General features: G+C 40.7%; 1 protein-coding gene across 1 annotated transcript in view; it reads left to right on the top strand.

The window, feature by feature from the left end:
- Positions 1-7,269, top strand: part of RNMT (RNA (guanine-7-) methyltransferase) — a 32,804-nt gene extending 25,535 nt beyond the window's left edge. Inside the window, exons 5-7 of the mRNA XM_012725772.1 lie at positions 1,904-2,005; positions 3,038-3,071; positions 5,835-7,269. Coding sequence (XP_012581226.1) covers positions 1,904-2,005; positions 3,038-3,071; positions 5,835-5,872 — 174 coding nt within the window. The 3' untranslated portion in view covers positions 5,873-7,269. The remainder of the gene's footprint in view (positions 1-1,903; positions 2,006-3,037; positions 3,072-5,834) is intronic.
- Positions 7,270-22,750: the final 15,481 nt, after the last annotated feature.

Here is a 22,750-nt window from a genome sequence, read left to right as displayed (position 1 = left end):
CTTGGTAGAGATGCTTGCCCTAGCCGGTACTGAATAGATACAGGATAGACGATTGGAAGGATGGGTGACGGATAGAGCTGACATCAGCTTCCGTTTCCTAGACATTCCGTCTTTAAAACAGGATGTCTCTTCCTCAGCGCCGTTGGGCATTTAGGGCTGGCTAATTCTCTGTTGGCATGGCAGGGGTGGGGTGGGGATGGGGCACTATAGCGTATGCACTTCAGGTGATCTGGTCAGCATCCCTGTCCTCTATCTCCTAGGTGCTAGTAGCACCCCGTCCACCTTTAAGACAGACAGAAATGTCTGAGACGTTGCTAGATGTCGGCTGGGGTGCAAGTCGCCCCGAGTTGAGAACCACTTCTTTTCAGTGATGTCCTTTGGTTATGTCAGTGATTTAAGACCAACTGCACTAGGAGGCAGTGCCAGACAACTAACAGCTCTCAGAGGTGCCCCCACACTGAGTGTCATTCACACGTCAACAGTGCTGGACAGCGCTGGCCAATAATGCCCATCAGCACTGGTCACCGGGAGGCAGCCATGTCAGCAACACTGTCTCAGCAGCTCTTTGTGAGTTGTGGGTCTACACCCACAGCAAATAGCTCTTTGAGACAACAGGCCCTGGTGCCTTTCATTCTGCTTTCAGGGGATGTCAGAGGCAGGGCGGTGGCCCCCCGGCCTTTGAAGAGCTCGCTGGCTTCTCTTCTTTCTCCAGAGGCCAGCTGCTGGATGCTTTCTTCTTTGGAAGGTCAGGAACAGAGTCGTTCTGTGAGAGTCTTGAGTGTCTCTCCTGAGGCCAGAAACCGAGAGTCCTTGTCAAGGGTAGAGTGAGAGAGTGAGAATCTTGAGTCCCAAGCTGGCTCCTGCGCTCTTTCAGGGTCCCCTGCCTACATGTCTGATTGGACCATTTTCAATTCTGGGGCTGATTGCCCTCGTTAGCTCACACCTGATTGGTCCATTCCACAGTCCAGGCACCAAAACCATGGGCGCCTGGAGGAAGCCATGGTGCCGTAGTTGGACCGTGGGGCCCCATGCTCCTCCCTGATGCCGGGTACCTGGAACTGCATGCTCAGGGGTAGAGCCACTACCACTCACCATCACTACTGCTAGCCTCTGCCTGCCACCTGAGCCCCGCCTGCTGCCACCTGCACTGCCCACAAGCCGCTTGTGGGGCCAAGTGCAGTGCCCCAAGGATGGCAGGGAGACCCTGATTCAATCTTTGTAGGCTAGAAGGCAGTTAAATTTCATAGTTTGTGTAATATATTATTATGTTTCTGGATACATGTGTGTTCCAGAGCACTGTGCTTTGGACTATAACAGATAATACTTAAAATGGATTAGAAATAGTACTTGAGGTCATTTGAAGAAGTGTTGGTCAAACACTTAAAAAAGTGCACGCGTGTTCCTTTAGATTCTTACGGAAAACTGGGGATGGCCTAGGTTATTTTCCTCATCATCTTCGACTCGTTTGGCTCTTTGTTAACTGGAGTGTTTCATTTGTATTATTTCTAAATTGCTCTTGGTATTTTCCATGACTGTTAAATTACCGTCATGTTCAAATTAACATTTAACTCTTGGTAATACCTTCCTTTGGCTTTGTGTTGTAATACAGAATTCCCTTGGTGGGCCATCAGGAAGATAGGAGTGTTTGCTGCTAACGGGTGGTGATTAACGATAGAGTTGTGTCCAGCTGTAAATATTCTGTGATGATCAGCGTTGATGCTTACAGCATCTTTGTTTTCACCCATTTTCTTTTCCTGTTTCAGAAGTATGCATACCTTGTTGTCCCGTAGCAAGAGTTGGGGATTCTTGCCTTAGTGTATTTCAGTGGTTTTGTACGTTTAAATTGTTTATTTATAAATTTCAATGACAAATCTTTAGGTAGGGATTTTGCTTGCTTCCCTAGCCATATCCTACAAGCGAGAATTCCAGACGTGCCTCTGAGAAGGTGGATGACTATGAACACGTGGCTAAGTACATGAAAAACACTCAAGTAAAGTTACCTCTGGTAAGTGTTCGTTGTCAAAAAGACTCTTATTGAAAATGGGGGCAAGTTCCCGTACCTGCTGTACGGAAACGTAGGAAATGATTTCAGTGGTTTATTGGTTCACTTAGTTCCAAATCAGATACACGTTAGTCTGTTTTCCCTAAGTTAGGAGGACTTTGTGTAACCAAGACTGTAGAAGAAAATGCACTTAATGTGACCTGAGGGTGCGGCAGTTAAGGATGGGGGAGAAGTAATAGGGTTGGTCTGAGCGTTGCCTTGCTATGGCATTGTATCTTAACCTGTGCACTACTGACATCCAGTGTCCCTTTGATAAAATTCAGCGGCTCGTAAACTTGGTTGGGGAAAGAGTACGTCTTCATTTGCACAGCCTTTTTTTGGTGGAAGCCCTCAGTTTCTTTCACTTTGAATGCCAGCCCACCAGTGTGACATCGTCTCAGTAGATGTTACCACATCTCTGTGGATAGCGTAGACTGTTGTTTACGTTCATTGCCTCTTCAAGAGTATACTCAATACTAGAACTCCCACCAGACCTTGTTAGGGTATTTCTGTACACTGCTATTTCAGTATGTCTTCAGATCGTTTACAAACTTTCAAATACATTTTATTTCTCCTGTATGACTTATAACTTTGTGGCTCCTCTGTGAAACACAACAAATCGTATTTCCTCAGCAGTATTGTTTGATGTTTCAAGCAAGATAGGCCTTTTAATTTTTATTTTCCAAGGTAAGAATGAAAATGAATTCTTTTCCCAGTCACACACACACGACAGAATCACAGGACTTGACACATATGTACTTGTCGCTTGACAATCGATGGACTAAAAGTTTTGGCAGAAGTGGTCGAGAGATGGCATGACAAGCTCATTGATTTTTTTTTTTTTTTTTTAAATGCACTCAGATCTGAATGAAGCTCATGGTATTTTTCAATTGGCTTAAAGTTAGGGTTGTTCGGGCAACTCCGTTGTTGAAACGTAAGTATGTTCGCAGTTGCATGTTCAATCTAAAAATTTTCTTTCTTTGTTCTTAATTTTAGGGAACCTTAAGTAAATCAGAATGGGAAGCTACAAGTGAGTATATCTTCAGTGCAGATTGTTCAGTGTTTCCAAAAAGTGATCCATAAAATCTGAAACTGGTATTTTTTTCTAACAGGTGTGTGTGTGTGTTTGTGTGTGTGCACGCATGTGCGCATGAGAGCGCGTTCACACGTGCCTTTTTGTGTATTCATTTTCACACATACCTGCCCCATTGTTGCACTGTCGTTTATGGACATGAGAAAATATATGCAGGGTCTGCTTAACATAAACTTCCACAAGCATACTCAGACACTTTTGTTGCTTGCTTGCTATCGCATAACCATCTGTATTGGGTTTCTCTACCTCTGAATTCTTTTTTTTTTAAAGATTTAATTATTTATTTGTGCATATACAACATGGTTACATGCCTGAGGAATAGGGGCGGTGAGAGGATTCACCAGAGACAGATTGGGGAGCAGAATAGGCAGATCAACAAAGTGCACTGTTGAGGGGTGCAGCGGGTGAGTCAGGAGAGGTCTGCCTCGCCATGTGGATCACCTCCGAGGTAGGCAGGGATCGAACTCATTCGTATGTGGCTTTCTATTCTTAGTGTTGTGCTTTAACCCACGGTTCACCAGGGAGGGCCCACTACCTCTGAATTCTATTGGAAATGTCAGCTACAGAACACTGCCATGTATTTTGATTCTGGCCACCCGGAGTTATCAGTGAAGGCATGAAAAGTCCTTCAGTGAAGCGTAGAAAGCAGGATTTTTTTTTTTCTTTCAAGATTTATTAATTTGTGTGTACAGAACTGGAGTACAGGCCAGAGGCTCAGGGGCGGCGAGGGGTTTCACCAGAGACAGAGTGGGGAGCAGAACAGGCAGATCGACAAAGTACACTGCTGATGTGAGCAGCGGGCAGGTCAGGAGATGTCTGCCACGCCATGTGGTCACCTCCCGGGCTGGCGGGAATCGAACTTATGCGGAAGCGGCTTTCTATTCTCAGTGCTGTGCTTTAACCTGCTGCGCCACCAGGGAGGGCCAAGAGCAGGATTTTTAAAAAAGATTTATTGTGCATACAGAACTGGGGTACAGGCTAGTGGTGCAGGGCCGGTAAGAAGATTTACCAGAGAGCATGAGAAGTAGAAAAGACCGACTGACTAAGTACACTGCTGCGGGGACCAGTGGGCTGGTCAGTAGAGGTCTGCTGCCATGTGGATCACTTGCAGTGGGGAGATCGAACTCATGTTGAAGTGACTTTAGTTTGTGTTGTGCTTCAACTCACTGCGCCACCCGGGAAGGCCATGAGCAGGATATTTTAGAGGACTGGGGGCAGGCGTGATGCAGAGACATCCCTAAATGATGACCCTGTCTCTGGAAGAGAACTCAAGTGTGGTGGATTTGTGAAGTCCTGTGGTTCTTCAATAGAAGTCAGCTTCAGACTCTCCCTATTAGGTGATGATAATACTCTTGTGTGGTTCCTCTAAAGACTTGGAAGGTAATTGGTTCCCACCATTCGTTTAAATGTCTGTTGATTACGTTGGAGGCACAGGTGGTGATCAGAGACATTCCACTCTATAGACGTTGTACCTTGCTGTATGTAACGTTCTGCGAAAGGGCGTTGGAGGCACAGAAAGGGCAGCGAGTTACTAATACTATCTTTCAGAACTGTGCTGTGTCATGCAGAAAACTCACAAACAATTGCACTACAAGGCAAGCTGTTATAAGGAGAGATTAAGAATTGCAGTATCATGACCAGTCACCTTGCCTGTTTTCTGTCCATCTGGTCTGCCTACTGCAGTGCCAGCTACATTTCATTTCTCCTCAAATATGGGAACTGGTAGAGAAAGGAGCATGAGAAAAGTAGACTTTGAAATGACTGGTGTTGTACACCTATTTCGGTTGGGTTGGGAGAGTAGAGAGCTAGAGGACTGGGAGGCTGTTGGGTGATCTGTGTTGTTGAGCTGCCTGTGTGCCTTATTCAAAAGTGAACTCAAGGAATGAAGACTCAGGGCCTGTTACCCTGGCTCTGGTTGAATGCCCTGGTGCACGCCCTTAACATATGTGTGATGTTTTGACACTCTGTCGTCTATGCAGGTGCTTTCTGACCATGAAATATTTCTGCATCTCGTTTGAAGGCACAGCGTGTTTGAACTTGAATACTATTTAGAGTGGCGTTGCCACGGATGCTTTTAGATGTCTTCCAAGTCAAGGCATGGAGCTTTATTTAAGGGAGCATGCTGTTGGGGTTGGCTGCATGCAGGCATATCGCTGTTGGGGCCAGATAAATCATACCTGCTGACGTGCTTTCCCTACCAGGCCCTCCAACACTACAGCTGGATAAGTGGGTGAATGTTGATGTGCATGTTACACATGCTCCTTTTAATTCCGTTCCATAGAGAAAACTGAGTAATGCTGCCATTGGTACTTGTAGGATTGTCGTTATTAATTACACCTGGTAAAAAGAAGTTAGCGGTAGACTTTATTAGTTTTGATTTTCTTTGCTTTCCTATACCTGAAAGAACAACTTTAAGTTGTTCTTACCTTCCACTGTTTCAGAGAGTTTTAGAGATGTAGAACTTTTTTTTCTCAAGGGCTGTGCTGTCACTGGGTACTGGAGTAGGTGGTAAACATTTGATCCCACATCTGCTTGAATGTGATTCAGAATAATTGAGGAACTCTTGGAAATAATGGGACTGTTGCTCTTTAGAAGCCACTAAGACTTTTTACCACATTGGGTCCAGGACCAAGGTGGTGGTGCTGTTCGCCTTGAAGATGTGAAGAACTGAAGTCTGACTTTTATTTATTCTCTTTTTAGGTATTTACGTGGTTTTTGCATTTGAGAAGCAGCAATAATAAGCACGTGTTCTGCGGCACCAGAACAGCTGTTGTATCTTACGCCGTTATGAATGATCCATCTGAGAGAGACTGGATAACTCTCTGTTTGCTGCTTTTCATTTCTAAATGTGCAGAGTACTGCCTAGAAGACCCCAGTGTATAAATCTGACCATTGCTCTCTGTGACCGATGAACATTTGTGTGTGTGTGTATAAGAATGAGTTGGGGCCTTTACGGGTCTTCCTTGTATGTGATGTCTGAAGGATTCCATTCGGCTCTATTGTTACTGTCTTAGTGCATCAGAATTATAACACAATATGTAAAAGCCTCTGACATCTTTCCATGGTGCTGTCATTTTTTCACTGTGTCTTTATGGGATTAAAGTTACTGCCTTGGAGGAGTTGATGGGGGAACTGACTTGTTAGGGTGGGGGTGTGGTGTGACATGCCCATTTCTCTACTTTTGTTACATAGTGTTTTTCAAGATCGGGTGTGTTGTAGGTCTTCAACATAGGTTCCTGAGTTGTTACTAAAGCAGTTTTCGATGGTCATAGGAGTCACTTACATAGCCTTTTAGCCAGTTGTCTCTCTTCATTATAGATAGCCATAGCCTTATTTGGTAGCATGATGCAATTCTGGAGCTAAATAGAACATTATGGATAACAGCATGGCAATGTTTTGTACCAGGGGTTGTTGGGGCTTCTCTTGAGTCTGCCCCACATGATTTATTTTTCCAAGTGTTAAGGACTAGTTACCTTTCTTTGTTGACCCAAATTTCTGTAGTTCTCCTCAATGTTAGATCCAGGCTCCTGATGGTAGGTGCTTCTAGACCCCTTGCCCATTCTGGCCCAGAAAGAAGCCCCACCCGTCCGTCCCTCTGTCACAAGGTGCTATTTTGCACAGTAGGAGTGGGCATCTCATCACCATTCAGAATTTCTGATTGCCATATCAGAACTATTAAAAGAGTACTCCGCCCTGACTTCTTGGTGGACAGCATTTCCACCACTGACCCCCGTGTGAACTTTTGTCCTTCCTTTGCATCTCCTGGGAAATGGGAATGACACCTGCCCTGATACAAGATATGAAATACTTAGAAGTGATTGTTGCATGATTTTGTACAAGTCATTTCATGATTTAATGCATGGTTTCAAAAGACATTACTTTCTAATCTTGCCTATCGTGCTTGTTAAGAAGTGTCATCTCAATTCATTTGTGTATGTTGATTGTTCAGTGTTAAGAGTTGGAGTTCTTTTATCAGGGAAACTCAATTTACCTAGTGTGTTTCTTTTACAGCCTCCATCTCCAAACTGTCTTTTTTTATTTTTCAAACTTTGTAGTTTGCAAAACTTAAATGCTTTTGCCTTAGAGGTAGCTTGACATAAGCCTCTTGGGGGAAATAAACAGTAGTACATCTGTCTATGGTGGCTCCATTATCTTGCTAACGTGTCAGCAGCTGTACTGGGGAATGTTACATAGCCAAATGCATTTCACTTCTGGGGGAAGTACCCAAATATATCTGCACAGGGTAGAATGTGAAAAGCTTCTTTATTACTTCCTGTCACCTCCTGCATTTGTTGGCGTCTTAATCTGTTTCATCAAGCGGTCAAACATTTTTTTAGCCTCCTTCTGCCCTTTCCACCTCCTGGATAATGGGAGTGGGCAGGGGAAGAATGCCCCCAAAGGATGGTGTTAGAGCTGGTAGTAACAAGCAGAGAGGAAAGAAAGATGTCATCCACACGGCTTTAGTTTGTAGGCAGGAATACACCTTCTGTCTGTGTGTGGGAGGGAGTGGTGGGGAGGGCGAGTGGGTGGAGAACATAACTGGATGTGGCAGGACATATTTTTCTGCTGGTTGCCTTTTCCCTTGACCTTTTCTGGCCTTGCCTTTGGTGCTCTTCCCTCTACTCCCTGACGACTCCTGGCTCCTGTGACAGTCTGGTGGCCAGGTAGTGACAGTGACTCAGGAAAAACCGATAGGAAACGGCAGCCTCCTCCTGCTTCTTCCCATCAGCAAGGTAGGACTTACTGGAGGGACATCCCCAACATCCCACCCCTGTCCACCCCCTAATACACACTGCATTGTAAGCATTGGAGAAGTTTTCCAAGTGAGACAGTGGTAGCTGCTAAGAGAGAGAGACATGGCTTTTCAGTCTTGGGGAGTGATATAAGCAGATCCTGGCAGTCAATGCACGATACTCTCAGACATGTTCCTGAGTTTGTCCCCTGTGAGTCCATTAGAACTGAAGATCAAATCAGCCATTTGTGGAAAAGATAACCTGAGATTGATGTGGGAACAGAGCAGAATTGTGGCAGAACTGGGACTTTCCAGTTGAAATTCTGGGTCTGCAGTTAATGCCCAAAGGAAAGGTGCGTACTGTCATTGCATTCAAGGGAGAGAAGCTGGCCATTTCCACAACTCATCCTTATACCTGCAGACCAGCCAGGGTGTGACAGCTCTTCCACTGGCCTCTACTTGGAGCCTAACCCCCCCACACATGGGGAGAAAGGGATTGACTGGAGACTTTGTTAACTAATCTGTTTAATGACTGAAAGGTAGACAGTGGGTGTAGTTTCCTCCCCAGACTTGTAAGGTGAAGAAATAGGATTGTTCTGTACATTGATGCTAACAGGGTCTCGGAGCAGAGGTGTGCAGAGTGACCTGGGTTGTGAGGCAGGGTGTGATGCTGATCAGCGCTGGGAAAGCAGCACAGCATTGGCAGCTATCAGATGGCCAGGACTCCAGTCCCACCCACTGAACTCTCCTAGGTATTCCTCCTCCATTCTGTCCTAGCCCGTTGACTTCATGTCCTTTAGTATGTTTTCAGGCATCCTGGTGAAGATGACTCCTTGGGTAGGTCTACCTCCAGAGAGAAACACCAGTGTGAATATTCTAGCTATTGAATGTTGGATTTTCTTTGTTGATAAAACTACTTTTTGTCATCTGTCTCAGACTTTGTGTCATGAGCCAGTCACAGCCAAGGTCTCAAGGCCTCCAAAGTAGAGACCAGGGCCCTGTAGTAAGAGTTATACCACCAATGCTTGTGTTGTTTACTGGCCATTTGGTCAATTACAAAGTGTGGGTGTGTGTGATGGTGCCACCTCTGTAGTTGCTGTTACGTCATCTACTATACACCTGATAGGTGTCTTCCTTTCTCATCCTCTGGCAGCAACAGACCCGATTCTTTGGAGTCATTCAGTGAGGTGGTGGCTCCTCTCATTTATTCAGTGATAAACTTATTTAGCAGTTGCTGGGCTGGGGCACAGCCAGCTCTTCTCCATTTCACGTCCTAGATTTACCCTCTGCTCCCTTTTACCCCTGAAGTGGGGGTGTCCCTGGTCCCTGCTGCTTTACTGACCATCTGTGGGACAGCCCAGGAGTGCTTTGCACAGCTTGGCTTTGGAGACTTTGGGATCAGCCCTAAAATCTCCTGCATCCTGATCCACTTTGCTCAGTGTTTCACTTGTTAACTTTGGTGTGTTTGAAAACTGTGCAGGGCAAGCACCATTATCCTTACTTTAATGGTGACGAACACAAAGCACAGACAGGATACAAATTTGACCAAAGGTGGGTTCACGGCCTGAACACACTTTCCCCTTCTCCCAAGTTAGGCCGGCCCTCCAATTGAATTTACCTACCTCTAGGGTTGTCTGAGTGGCCCACAGGACTCCTACTTCATTGACTATCTGCAACTTGAAATGTTAACTTCTGGAGCTCGAGCTTAAGATCAAAACTGATAACATTTCTTGAGAGGCATGTTCCTGAGTAACAAGCTTTGGAACAGAGGAAGCAGATAACCACTTGAGCTCACTTGAGGGTAAAATGTGAATAGCCATCAGACAGGATAATAAAATCAGACTTATATTTCACATTTGTGTACAATTCCTTTAGCAACCAGACTTGTACTAAATCTCATTTATTCTATTTGGGGTAGGTGGAAGTAGGGATGAATGATGTTTCACTCACCATTTTGAAGAGTAGGCAGTAACTGAGTGGAAGTGTGAAAGTGTGTAGTGGACAATGGGTGTGTAGTATCCAGAGAAAAGTAATTTTGTTGGTCTGAGTTGATGACAAAGGGAATTCATTATTTTTAACTATTTATAGAAGTGTAATTCATAAAGCAGTCTACGTACCCTTCACCCCCGAATTTGGGGCACAGTGCATAGAATCAGCACTCAGATAGAAAACATTACCAGCAGCCTGGAAACCCTCTTATGAACTTTTCCAGTTTCTACCTCCCTAAGGGTAGGCAACCATTATCCTAAGATAAGCATAGGATTTGTTCTGTCTGATATGGGCATTATGTAAATAGGATCAAGCAGTGTTCTTCTGTAACCTGCAGCATTACTCAATATGTTTGTGAGATTTTTGTTTACATTGTATGTATTGGATTGTTGGAAAAGTCATGGTGTTTTTCTTCTGTTTTTTAAGCACAAATGTGTTGACTTTTTGAGAACCCAATACATGCTTTGTTCTCATGGCTGTACAGTATTCTACTGTGTGAATAAAGCACATACTGTTGATCTGATGGCATTTGGTTTACTTCATCTCCAGTATGTGATCTATTTTTAATAGTCTGCTTCAGATACTCTATTGCATGAATTTTGATATATGTAGTTACATATTTCTGCCTAGGAGAGGAATTTTAGGTTCACAATATGTACATATATTCAGCTTTACTGTAACAGATACTGCCAAACAGTTTTCCTAAGTTCCAGTTGCTCCATGCTTTTGTGAACACTTGGTAATATCAGTCTTTTCATTTGGATTCTAGAAAGCATATGATGATATCTCGTGACTTTGATTTTCATTTCACTATTATGAGATTGGGCATTTTTCACATGTTCACTGAACTGTGATTATCCTCTCATGAAATATCTGTTTGGCTTCTTGCTCATCTTCCTATTGTTAATTGTCATTTAGATTGCCTTGGACTTCTTTTAAAAATAAATTTACTCTGGTACAGATTCTTTGTGGAATGTATTGTGTTGTGGAAAATATTGTGGAAATATATTTGATGTAAAGGAACTCTTAATTTCAACATGGTACAATTTACCAATAGTCTCCCTCGTAATTGGCATATTTTGCTTAAGTAATACTTATTTATACCTGTTCCATTGTCACAATGGTGTTCTTCCTCTAGACTACTTTTACACCTTCTACCTTTAAATCTAAAACCTTACTGAATTGATTTTTGTTAGTAGCATGACACGTAAGCAAAGTGTAGACATTTCCCCCATCATTGTCCATCTGTCCCAGCAATATTTATTGAGAAGCCTATCTTTTTTAGCATGTCACAGAGTTTTTAACTTTTGTCACACAGAAGGTCACCATATATGTAAGTGTTTATGTGTTTCTGGAATCTATTCTGTCCCACTCACCAGTTTGTACTTAACTGCCCAGCACTGCACTCTCTTGGGCATAGCTTAAAAATGGATCTTACTATCAAGAAGAACAGTAGCATTAGCTTGTTAACTCTGTTAATTGTTAGCAATATGAAGAGTGGTAGTTGAAAGCATAGAGATGGACAGTTGGGTGAAATGTGGTTATTCTAAAATTGGTGGAAAGCCATAAGAGGATTCTATGGATGAGGTAAACTACCTCATGTTTTTAAAAGATGGCACTGACCAGCAAGGGTATAAAAAATGTTAACAACCTTTTCTACTGACTTAACCTAAGTGGCATTGTGGAACACTTGTCCCAATAAGAGCAAACTATGCATTCTTTTAGATGTACATGAAATGTTCTGCAGGGTACAAGAATAAAAAATGTAAAATGAGAAGACTCTCACCACAACTTAGTGGAATAGAGAGGCTGGAATCAACCTTGTGCTATAAAGCAACTCTTTAAAAAAAGCAACAAAATGTGCTCTCAGCAAAACTCATGTACTCAAACCAGCTATGCAACACCAGAAATTCTCCAGGATGCCCAAGATCCACAAAGGGGGCATAAAAAAGAGAAAAATAAGAGTTCAATCCAGGGGGCACCTGGCCAACTGGGAAGCAGATTCCCCCAAGCTGGCCAGTAATCTCCAGCCTGGACTGGGGCTCCAGCCAGGAGCACCCAAGAGCCCCATCATACATCTGGAACCCTTAGATACCCCAGGTATCTGAACAAACCATACTTAAGCACTAGCTGCCACTAGACCATGGCAGTGGTCACAACTCTTTTTCATTTTTTTTTTTTCCTGAGCCACAAGCTAGGAGTAAAGCCCTGCTGCACTGGGAGGCTATCCCACTCAGCCCTCTGGTGCTACATAGCAAACAGGGCCACAACATAGCTACCTGTGCATCTAGAGTGGAAGGAATGCTGAGACACAAACTTTTGTTGTTTTTCCTTTATGAGCTCCAATATTAAAGACCAAGTGCCAGATACACCACACAATATCTCCAAGTGAACCAGGCCATGACTGGAGCCTTGTGTTGCTTTGCCCTACATTGGGGATTCTCACTTGTCTCCATTTACACCAGGAAGTGCATCCCACTGACTGCATTTGTCAAAGAAATGGAACAAATACAGCTGAAATTCATGTGGGACCTCAAAAAAAAAATCCTCAAATCTCAAAAGTTTCCTCACTAAACTGGGGAAGAATGGAGGTATAATACAACCAGGCTTCAGGCAATACTACAAAGCCACAATAATAAAACAGCATGGTATTGAGACACAAACAGTCATAGGACCCAATGGAGCCATTTTGAAAGCCCAGAAATAAAATCACACATACATGGCCAGCTAATCTATGACACAGGAGTAAAGAACATACATTGGGTGTATATATATAAGACCTGACACTATAAAATACATAGAAAATAACAAAAAAACACGACATGCACCTCTGAAGTATATTTGAGGACACATCTCCAAAAGCAGGAAAATGAAGAAGATAAAGGAGGTGGAATTACATCAAGTTAAAAATAACACTTCTACACAGCAAAAGACAATAACCAAAACAGAAATCCCACTGAATGGGAGAAAATAATTTGCACACCATGTAACTGATAAAGGACTGATATCAAAGATCTACAAAGAGCTTACACAACTCAACGAAAGACAAAGCAAACAACCCAGTCAAAAAACGCACAGTAGAGCTACAAATGCCCTTCTCCAAAGAGATTCCCCCAAGCTGACCAGCATTCTCCAGCCTGGACTGGGGCTCCAGCCAGGAGCACCCATGGGCCCCGTCAATAAAAATGACTGACAGACATATGAAAAAATGACCAATATCAGTAATTATCAAGGAAATGCAAATCAAAACCTCACACCTGTGAGAATGGCCCACATTAAAATCACTGGAAACAGCAAGTGCTGATAGCAGGGAAAACCTCTTGTACTGCTAGTGGGAAATCAAGCAGGTTAGCCACTATGTAAGCATGGACCTACCATATCACCCAGCAACTCCACTGCTAAGAATCTAGCCAAAGGACACAACAACATTATTTCAAGAGGAAATCTGCACTCCTGTGTATTTTTGCAGCACTATTTACAAAGCCTAAGAAACGGATTCACCACAATGCCCTAAAACACATGACTGGCTCAAGAAGAAGATGTGGTTATATATAGGTAATGGAATAGTACTCAATCTATCAAAGAAACTCATGATTGGAACTGGAAGGGCTAATGCTTCGTGAAATAAGTCAGTAGGAAAAAAATGTCAAGTGGAATATAGGAAAACTGAAAGAAGGGTCATGAAGAAGTCAAAATTAGCATACAGCAGGGGAAGTAGAGGAGGAGACGTCAAGATGGGGGAACCATCACAAGGGTGATGGTTCACAGGTGATATGGTTGTGAGGGAAGCACTGGTACTGCACCTGAGGAGAAAAATAAAATATTGTACAAAATGAACAAAGATGTAAGAAAATAAAAATTAGACAATAAAAATAATTTACAGATGACAAAATTTGCTAAAATTATCATAGTATTAAAAGGGATAATTTTGACAACATTAAAGGGGAGAGCAGATCCAGTATATGCAAATGAAAGAGATCAGCAAAGGGCTATTTGACATGAGATACTCTATATAAATCCCATGGTTAGTGAAAAACTGGAACACACACACAACACATCAAGGAGAAAATAAGAAATGTTCCAGAAGTGACAGGTAGAAATATAGGATATAAAAGCAATAATGTGCATAGCAACTAGTAAGGAAAGGATACACAGCAGTAGCAAGCCTTCACATCACTAATCACTCAATGGGTTATCAATGAATTGACCTGAACAATCAAAAGGCACATTGTGCTCGGATGAATCAAGAAACCCAGCAAGAAGCTGTATTCAAGATACCAGCTTCATGCCTAAAGGCAAATACTGGCTTAAAGCCTTATAAAGAGGTGGGAAGCAATTCTCCAAGTGAATGGGAACCTAAAAAAGATGGAACAGGTACACTGTATACCCAGTAAAATAGACTTGGAGTCACAAGAGAAAGATGTACACTATAATGAAAGAGGTCAATATGCCAGAAAGACATAACACTTATTAATATAGATGCAGCCAATGGAGGGACACGGGAGGGATGTCCACTCTCACTACTGTTATCAGCACAGTAGGGGAAGCCCTAGATAGCACAGTTGAGAAAAAAAACCAAACATCCATATTGGAATTGGAATCCCTCCGCTATGACATGCTAATAAGAGTAGAAAACCTAAGGACCTCATTAAAGTGTCAGGCTACAAAACTAATATACAGAAATCTATTTGTATATATACACAAGCAACAAACCAGCAAAGAAATAAGAACACGATCCCACCGACCATTTCATTAAAAAAATTAAAATGTCTAGATTAAATTTAACCAACCAGATGAAAGGCCAGTATAATGAAAACTTTATTATTTAAAAAGAAAGCGAAATACCACAAATACAAGGAAAGACATGCTGTGCTGGTGGACAGGAAGACATAACATCATTAAAATGGCTATATTCCCTAATGGTATATACAGTTAATGTAATCTCTATCAAAATTCCAGTGGTGTTCCTTACAGAACTAGATCAAGAAGTTCTAAAATTTATTTGGAACTTAAAAAGGCATTGAACTGTCAAATCATAGAGTAAAACAACACTAAAAATGTAGGGAGATATCATGCTCCCTGTCTTCAAGTTAGACTATAAAGTTATAACAAACAAAATAGCATGGTACTGAAACAAAATCAGACACTGAGAACAAGAACAGAATGAAATGCCAAATGAACACATAGCTGAGCAACTACTTAATGAAGAAGAAGCCAAGAGTATATACAATGGAGAAAGGAAATTTTACAAAAAATGTTGAGAGAATTGGACGGACATGACAGTTGTAAAAACATGAAGCTAAATTGCTATCTTACACCTCAGACAAAATTAAACTGATTCAAGACTTCATTATAAGACCAGAAGCCACAAAATATACCCAGGAAAGGAAAGGTTGTAAACTATTTAATATCAGTATAGCAATGTGTTGTGCAATTATCCTCAGTGGTAAGAGAAACAAAAACCAAAATCAATAAATGGGGCTCCATCAAATTAAAAAGCTTTTGCACAGTGAAAAAAAGCCACATCAAAACAAAAAGGCAATGTTCTGAATTAAAGATAGTTGTAAATCATGTATCCAGTGAGGGACCAGGATCCAAGCTATAGAAAGGACTCACAACTCAAGACAACAGAAAGCAATTTCATTTAAAAGCTGGCCAAAAAGTGTCTCAAGAAGGCAGCAGCCAATAGGCACGTGATAAGATGTTCATTGTAAATTCTTATCACAGAAATACAAATCAAAACCACAGCATATTATTGTGAGAATGACTATTATCAAAAAGACAAGCAGGAAGTGTTGGCAAGGGATGGCGAAAGGGAACATCGTACACTGTTGGTGGTGGTGGGAATGAAAACTGGCACAGTCATGGTAGAAAACAGTATTCAGATTCTGCCTCAAAATGTTAAGAATGGAAATATCATTTCCACTTTTTAGTATTTTTCCAGAGAACACAAAAAACACCAATTTAAAGGATCATTTGTGTTCCTGTGCTCACTCAGTATTCTTTATATTAGTCAAGATTTGTAAATTACCTAAGGGCCCACTGAGGGGTGAATGAATGATAAAGATAATGTCATACACACACACACACACAATAGAATTCTACTCCAAGAAAAAAAATAAGCCAGAAACACATACACTATGACTTCACACAATGTAGAGGCTAAAGAAACAAAACAAAATAAAACCTCTTAGAGTATTAGGGCAAAATAATTATTAGAAGGAAGGAGGGAAAGAGGGTATATAAATCAGTTCAAGGGGTCATTTGTATGGTGGAGGATGCAACCAGAATTTTGGTGATGATGACAATGTAGTAACTAAAGGGATGCAGATATAATGCTCTGTATTAGAAGCCTTTATAATGTTATAAACCAATGTACTTCAATACAAATTAAAATATAATTTGAATTAGAACTTGAAATTTCCCCACAGAGAAAAGTTCAGGCTTAGCTGACTTCACTTATGATTTCTTTCTAAGATATTGGAATAATACCAATCTTTCACAGACTCTTCCAGAAAACAGAGGCAGGAACACATCTCAAGTCATTCTATGAAGTCAGTAAGTTCCCTGATAGCAAAACTGGGAGAAGACACCATAGCGGTTACTCTGCTTTCCTGGAGGCTTCTTGTTATGTTCTGCTTCACCTGCCTGGCACACTTCCAGCTGGGTTCCAGTTGGCAGGAACCAACTGTAGCTGAGATGTGAAAGGAAAGTAGTTGGTGTGGATTCCTGGGCTCTCCTACTGATAGTTCTAACAGTGGCAATGCCCCCTCATACTCCTGCTCAGTTGGGTAATTCTTCCTCCAGGGTTCTAGCTCTCACTGGGATCTGATCACTTCTGCCCTTACCCTTGCCCCTGCCCCTGTGAACCTAAGAAGTATAATATCTGCCAGTTCTGCCCTACTCCTCCACTTTTTCTTCTCAATGTAGTTCCTATCTCTATTTCTCTGCATATGAATTGTGGAGATGACAGAGAAATTGCAACTAATTCTTGTGGGTCTTTGGCTTTCACCAGTTAATCCCACACATATTGTGAAAGAACCAATAACTGGTTTCAGGCAAGGGATGCTTATGGTGGGTCACACAATGGGAGAATAGTGACAACTGCCCTGAGTCACAGTGGGCTTGAGAACAGTGGGGGTGTCCTGGTTTTGTGGGGTTGGCCACCAGGTGAGCAGGCTGCCCAGGCCTTTGTAAACAGGGCATTGGCTGGAAGGCTCAGGGTTCTGTGTGTTTCAGTAAGAGGAAGGTAACAAATAAGGAACAGGTTAACCAATAAATGAAAACAAGGCCCAGCTTCCAGGGGCCCTGTAACAAAATCATGAAATTAAACTGGATAAAGGGACATATCCTAACTAAAGTCAGGAAACCATGTTTTATGTACTTCTACCATGCCTGACAATTTGGTACCCTATACTTACAAGATACCACATTTGGCAATCCAGCATCCTGGACATCTGGAATTGAGTTTGGAAAGAAATTAGAAAACATTCTCATGAGGACTGATAAGTGCCAGATAAATCTTCAAGAGACAAACATGTTCTGTACTGGCATACAGATATCCCTCCCTTTTGCATGTTTTTTCTTCCCCCTTAATAAGAAATATGAAACACTTTGGAGGCATTTTTGTCTCGGTAACTAAAACATGATCAGGAAGCTGTCAAGGATTAGGCCTCAGACACCTCCAGACATGCTAGGGACACTCCAGTCAGGGAAGGAGCTGAAACAACAAACACAGATGATGGAGGATTGAAATGTGACCAGTTAGTATTTGTACTTTCCACAAATCACAACTGCACTGGATTTGCAAAAAGTAAATTTAGTAGCACTCCTTCTGTGCTCACCACCCCAGGGAACTCAGACACACATCTTGGGTTTGTGTGTCCTGGGTTTCAGGCATCATAAAAGACTGGATAGATGCTTCCATTTTGCTTCAAGCAGGTCTCATTCACACTTTTGAAGAATGTTCTTCTGGCATGTATTCAAATAAGCATTAGCAGCTTGAAAAATACAAGAAAAATCATACAGAGGCCAATGTTGTATATACCTACATATATGTGTGTGTATATAAATATATATGAATATATATGTGAATATATGTGTGTATATAAATATATATGAATATATATGTGAATATATGTGTGTATATGTGTGTGTGTGTGTGTGTGTGTGTGTGTGTGTCTGTATATATGAATGAGAGTCCCAGTATGACATATAACTCATTCAAGTGGCTCTAGATGCCATCTTAAATTCCTTAGCTAGGACAAGGGGAAAGAAAGGAGAAATTAGTATGTTTACTGGGGGCAATGAAAGTATTTCTCCCCATAGGAGAAGAGATGAGTGGATTAGTCATTGTGGGGGTGGAGGACTTTTACAGAGGGAACTTTAGGTATAAAGATAAAAATGCAATTCCTTGTCTACATAAGCCAGGTTAGTTACTGATAACCATGACCTCATTTCATTTAAATGCATTTTAAATACAGAATAAAATAGTAACACTCAACATTTTAAATTTAAATGGATGATTGCTTCAAATTAAACCACAAAGTTTTGAGCTAGTTCTTTTCACCAAAAATTCTAGATCAATCTCAAAATTTTCAGTTTATATTTTTCATTTTGGAATTTATATTTTTATATGGGCAAAATCTGTAATCAATTCTAGCATAATAACTTTTTGGAAGTATAAGACACTAAGTCAAATACAGACACATTTCAAATTTTGGTCATGTGTACTAAGGTATTTTTCGAATGTTTGTGGAAACACAAATCAACTTATCAACACTCTTGTTGATCCAGTTTCTAAATACTTCTTTACTAAGTCCTTTAGATAAGACATTCCTTAAATTTGAATTTTTATTTATTTAAAAATATTAATTCATATATATATTTACATTATTGTTCATTTTAAAACAATATTTACATCCCCCTCCCCCAATTCATCCACACATCATCACCACAGTCCCCCACATTCCTCCCTCCTTTCTTTTGCTCCCTCTCTCTCTCTCCACCTCCCCTGTAGGATATCTCTGGCTTATAATTGTCCGTTTGTTTTGTTGTATTGCAATAACAAAACACTTTTCCCCCCTATGTTTCATTTGTTTTGCTTATATCCCTCCTATAACTGAAACAATTCCATATTTTTCTTTTTTCTATCCAACTTATTTCACTGAGCATGATGCCTTCTAACTCCATGCATGTTACTGCGAATGGCATGAGTATATCTTTTTTGATGGCGGAGTAGTATTCCATTCTGCATATATACCACATCTTCTTGATCCAATCATCTAGTTTTGGGCATTTGGTTTTTTTCCAGGATTTACTTACTTAAAATAGTCTGCAATAAACATAGGAGTGTGAGTATCCTTTTGAATTAATGTTTTAGTGCCCTTTGTGTAGATCTTCAGTAGTGTAATTGCTGTGCCTTATGGTAACTCCATTTTTTTTTAAAGATTTATTTATTTATGCATACAGAACTGGGGTACAGGCCAGAGCTGCAGGGGTGGTGAGAGGCTTCACCAGAGACAGAGTGGGGAGCAGAACAGGCAGATCAACGAAGTACACTGCTGAGGGGAGCAGCGGGCGGGTCAGGAGAGGTCTGCCACGCCATGTGGTCACCTCCGGGGCAGGCGGGAATCGAACTCATGTGGAAGTGGCTTTAGCTTCTCAGTGCTGTGCTTTAACTTGCTGCGCCACCAGGCAGGGCCAGGTAACTCCATTTTTAATAGTCTAAGGAATCTCCAAACCACTTTCCATAGTAATTGTACTAGTTTGCACTCCCACCAGCCATGTAGAAGAGTTCCTTTTTCAGCATATTCTCACCAACATTTGTTGTAGTTAGTTTTTTTTTGATATGTGCCATTTCCACTGGTGGCATCTCATTGTGGTTTTGATTTGCAGTTTCCTGATTATGAGGGACATTGAACACTTGTTCATATGCTTGTTGGCCATTTGCAATTCCTCTTCGGAGAAGTGTCTTTTAAGTACTTCTGCCCATTATTTCACTGGTTTGTTTGCTTTGTTTTTATTGATTCATGTGAGCTCTTTGTATATCTTTGTGATAGGTCCCTTATCCCTTATATGGAGTACAAAGACTATTTCCCACTCAGTAGGGTATCTCTTTGTCTTAGTTAATGTCTCTTTTGCAGTATAGAAGTTTTTCAGTTTGATGTAGTCCCATGTATTTATCTTTTCCTTCATTCCATTGCTTTGGGCAATGAATCTTTGAAGATGTCATGGAGATGTATGTTTTGTAGTGTTTTACCTATATTTTCTTCTGCATATTTTATGGTTTCAGGTCTTATGCACAAATCTCCACTTTGAGTTGATTTTTGGGCATGTTGTGATCAGTGGTCTAGTTTCATTCTTTTGCTGATGGTGGTCCAGTTTTCCCTGCAACACTTGTTAAAAAAAAACAAAACAAAACAAAAAAAAACTGTCTGGGCCCTCCCTGGTGGCGCAGCGGGTTAAAGCTCAAGCCACTTCTGCATGAGTTCGATCCCTGCCTGCTCTGGAGGTGACCACATGGCGTGGCAGACCTCTCCTGACCTGCCAGATGCACCTCTCAGCAGTGTACTTTGTGGATCTGCTTGTTCTGCTCCCCACTATGTCTCTGGTGAATCCTCTCACCCTCCGCATCTCTGGCCTGTATCCCAGTTCTGTATGAATAAATAAATCTTTAAAAAAAAAAACTGTCCTTGTTCAATTGCATAGTATTTGCTTCTTTGTCAAAGATTAATTGTCCATCTATGTGTGGGTGTATTTCTGGATTTCTATTCAGTTACATTGGTCTGTATGTCTGTTTTTGTTCCACTACCACACTATTTTTAATTCTTATGGCTTTGTAGTATAGATTGTAATTTGGAAGTGTGATGCCTCCATTCTCCTTTGTTTTCATCAGTAGAGCATTGGCTATTCTTGGTTTCCTGTGATTCCATATGAATTTCATCAGTGTTTGTTCTATTTCTTTGAAAAATGTCATTGATATTTTTACCAGAATAGTGTTGAATCTGTAAATTGCTTTTATGTAGGATGGTCATTTTAATAATGCTAATTCTTCCAATCCATGAACAGATGTTTTTCCATTTCTTTGTGTCCTTGTTTATTTCTTTTAATAGTGTTTTATAATTTTCGCTATAGGTTCTTCACCTCTTGTTAGGTTTATCCCCAAGTATCTGATTTTTTATGTTTCAATTATAAAAAGGATGGTCTTCTTCAAATTAATTGTGTACAGAAAGGCTGCTTATTTTTGTGTTTTGGTTTTGTACCCTACAACTTTGTTAAACTGGCTATTATTTTGAGTAGTTCTTCTGTGCCATTTTTAGGGTTCTTTCTATGTATGTCATGATCATCTGCAAATAGTAATAGTTTTACTTCTTTCCCTATTTGAACTCCGTGTATGACTGTCTTTTGTCTTATTGCTGTGGCAAGGACTTCCAGCATTATACTGAATAGGGGTGGTGAAAGTGGGCATCCTTTTCTTGTTCCTGATCTTAATGGAAGGCTCTTGCACTTTTCACCATTGATATATAATATTGGCTCAGGGTTTGTTTTATATGGCTCTTGTAATCTTAAGGTATGTTCTTTCTATCCCTAGAATTTCAAGGGCCTTAATCATAAACAGATATATGTACTTGTCAAAAGCTTTTTCAGCACCTATTGACATTATCATATGACTTTTCTTTTTCTTTTTTGTTGATATGTTGGATGACATCTATTGATTTTTGTATGTTGAATCATCCTTGTATCCCTGGGATGAATTCCACATGATTGTGGTGTATTATCTCTTTGATACATAGTTGGATTCTATTAGCAAGGATTTTGTTGAGATTTTTACATCAGTGTTCATTAGGGAGATTGGCCTGTTCTCTTTGTTTGGTTTTGGTATTAGTGTGATGTTGGCTTCATAGAAGATATTTGGCGGTAAGCCTTTTCCAAATTTTTGTAAGAGTTTGTGTAGAACGTTTGGTAGAATTCATTTGTAAAGCTGTCTGCTCCTGGGTTTTTGGTTTGGGGGAGTGATTTAATTATTGCTTCAATTTCACTGTATGTAATTTGTCTGTTTAAGTGTTCTATTTCTTCTTTATGTAGGTTTGTCCATCTCTTCTAGATTGTTGAATTTGTTTGTATGTAGGTGTTCATAGTAGTCTCTAAATACTCTTTTTTTTAATTTTGTCGGAATCTGTTGTGATTTCTCCTCTTTCATTTATGATTCTATTAATCAGTGTTTTCTCTTCATGATTTATTTCTAGTTGATGCCTTTATGATCAGAGAAGATAGTTGGAATGATTTTTATCTTAGTATATCTGTTGATGCTTATATTCTGGACCAGTATGTGATAGATTCTAGAGAATGATCTGTATGCAATTGAGAAAAATTTGTTTGGATTTTTGGGGGTGTAGTGTCCTATAGATGTCTGTTAAGTCCATGAGGTTTAGGTCTTTCTTTATGGCTCTAGTGTCTTTGTTTATTTTTTGTCTCATTGATCTGTCCATTGGTGAAAGTGGGATGTTGAAGTGTCCTACTCTATATGTATTTTCTTTAATGTCTGTTTTCAGAACTGATAGTAATTGTCTTATATATATTGGTGCTCCTTCATTTGGTGAGTATATGTTGATGAGTGTTATATCTTCTTGATGTACTGTTCTATCATAATGTAGTGACCATCTTTGTCTCTTTTTACATATTTTAGTTTGAAGTCTGTTTCATCTGATATAAGTATAGCTGTTTCTGCCCTCTTTCTACCCACGAGCTTGTAGGATTATTTTCCGACCTTTAATTTTCAGTGCAAGTTTTTCTTTTGTAGTTACATGCATTTTTTTTTCTAGACAGCAAAAGTTTTTTGTTGTTGTTGTAGTTTTTTAAATATAGCCAGCTACTCTGTGTCTTTTTTTTTTTT

The sequence above is a fragment of the Condylura cristata genome, unplaced genomic scaffold, assembly GCF_000260355.1.
Source record: "Condylura cristata isolate star-nosed mole 26May11 unplaced genomic scaffold, ConCri1.0 scaffold00016, whole genome shotgun sequence".
Classification (NCBI taxonomy): domain Eukaryota; kingdom Metazoa; phylum Chordata; class Mammalia; order Eulipotyphla; family Talpidae; genus Condylura; species Condylura cristata.
This window is presented reverse-complemented; position numbering and strand designations above follow the sequence as displayed.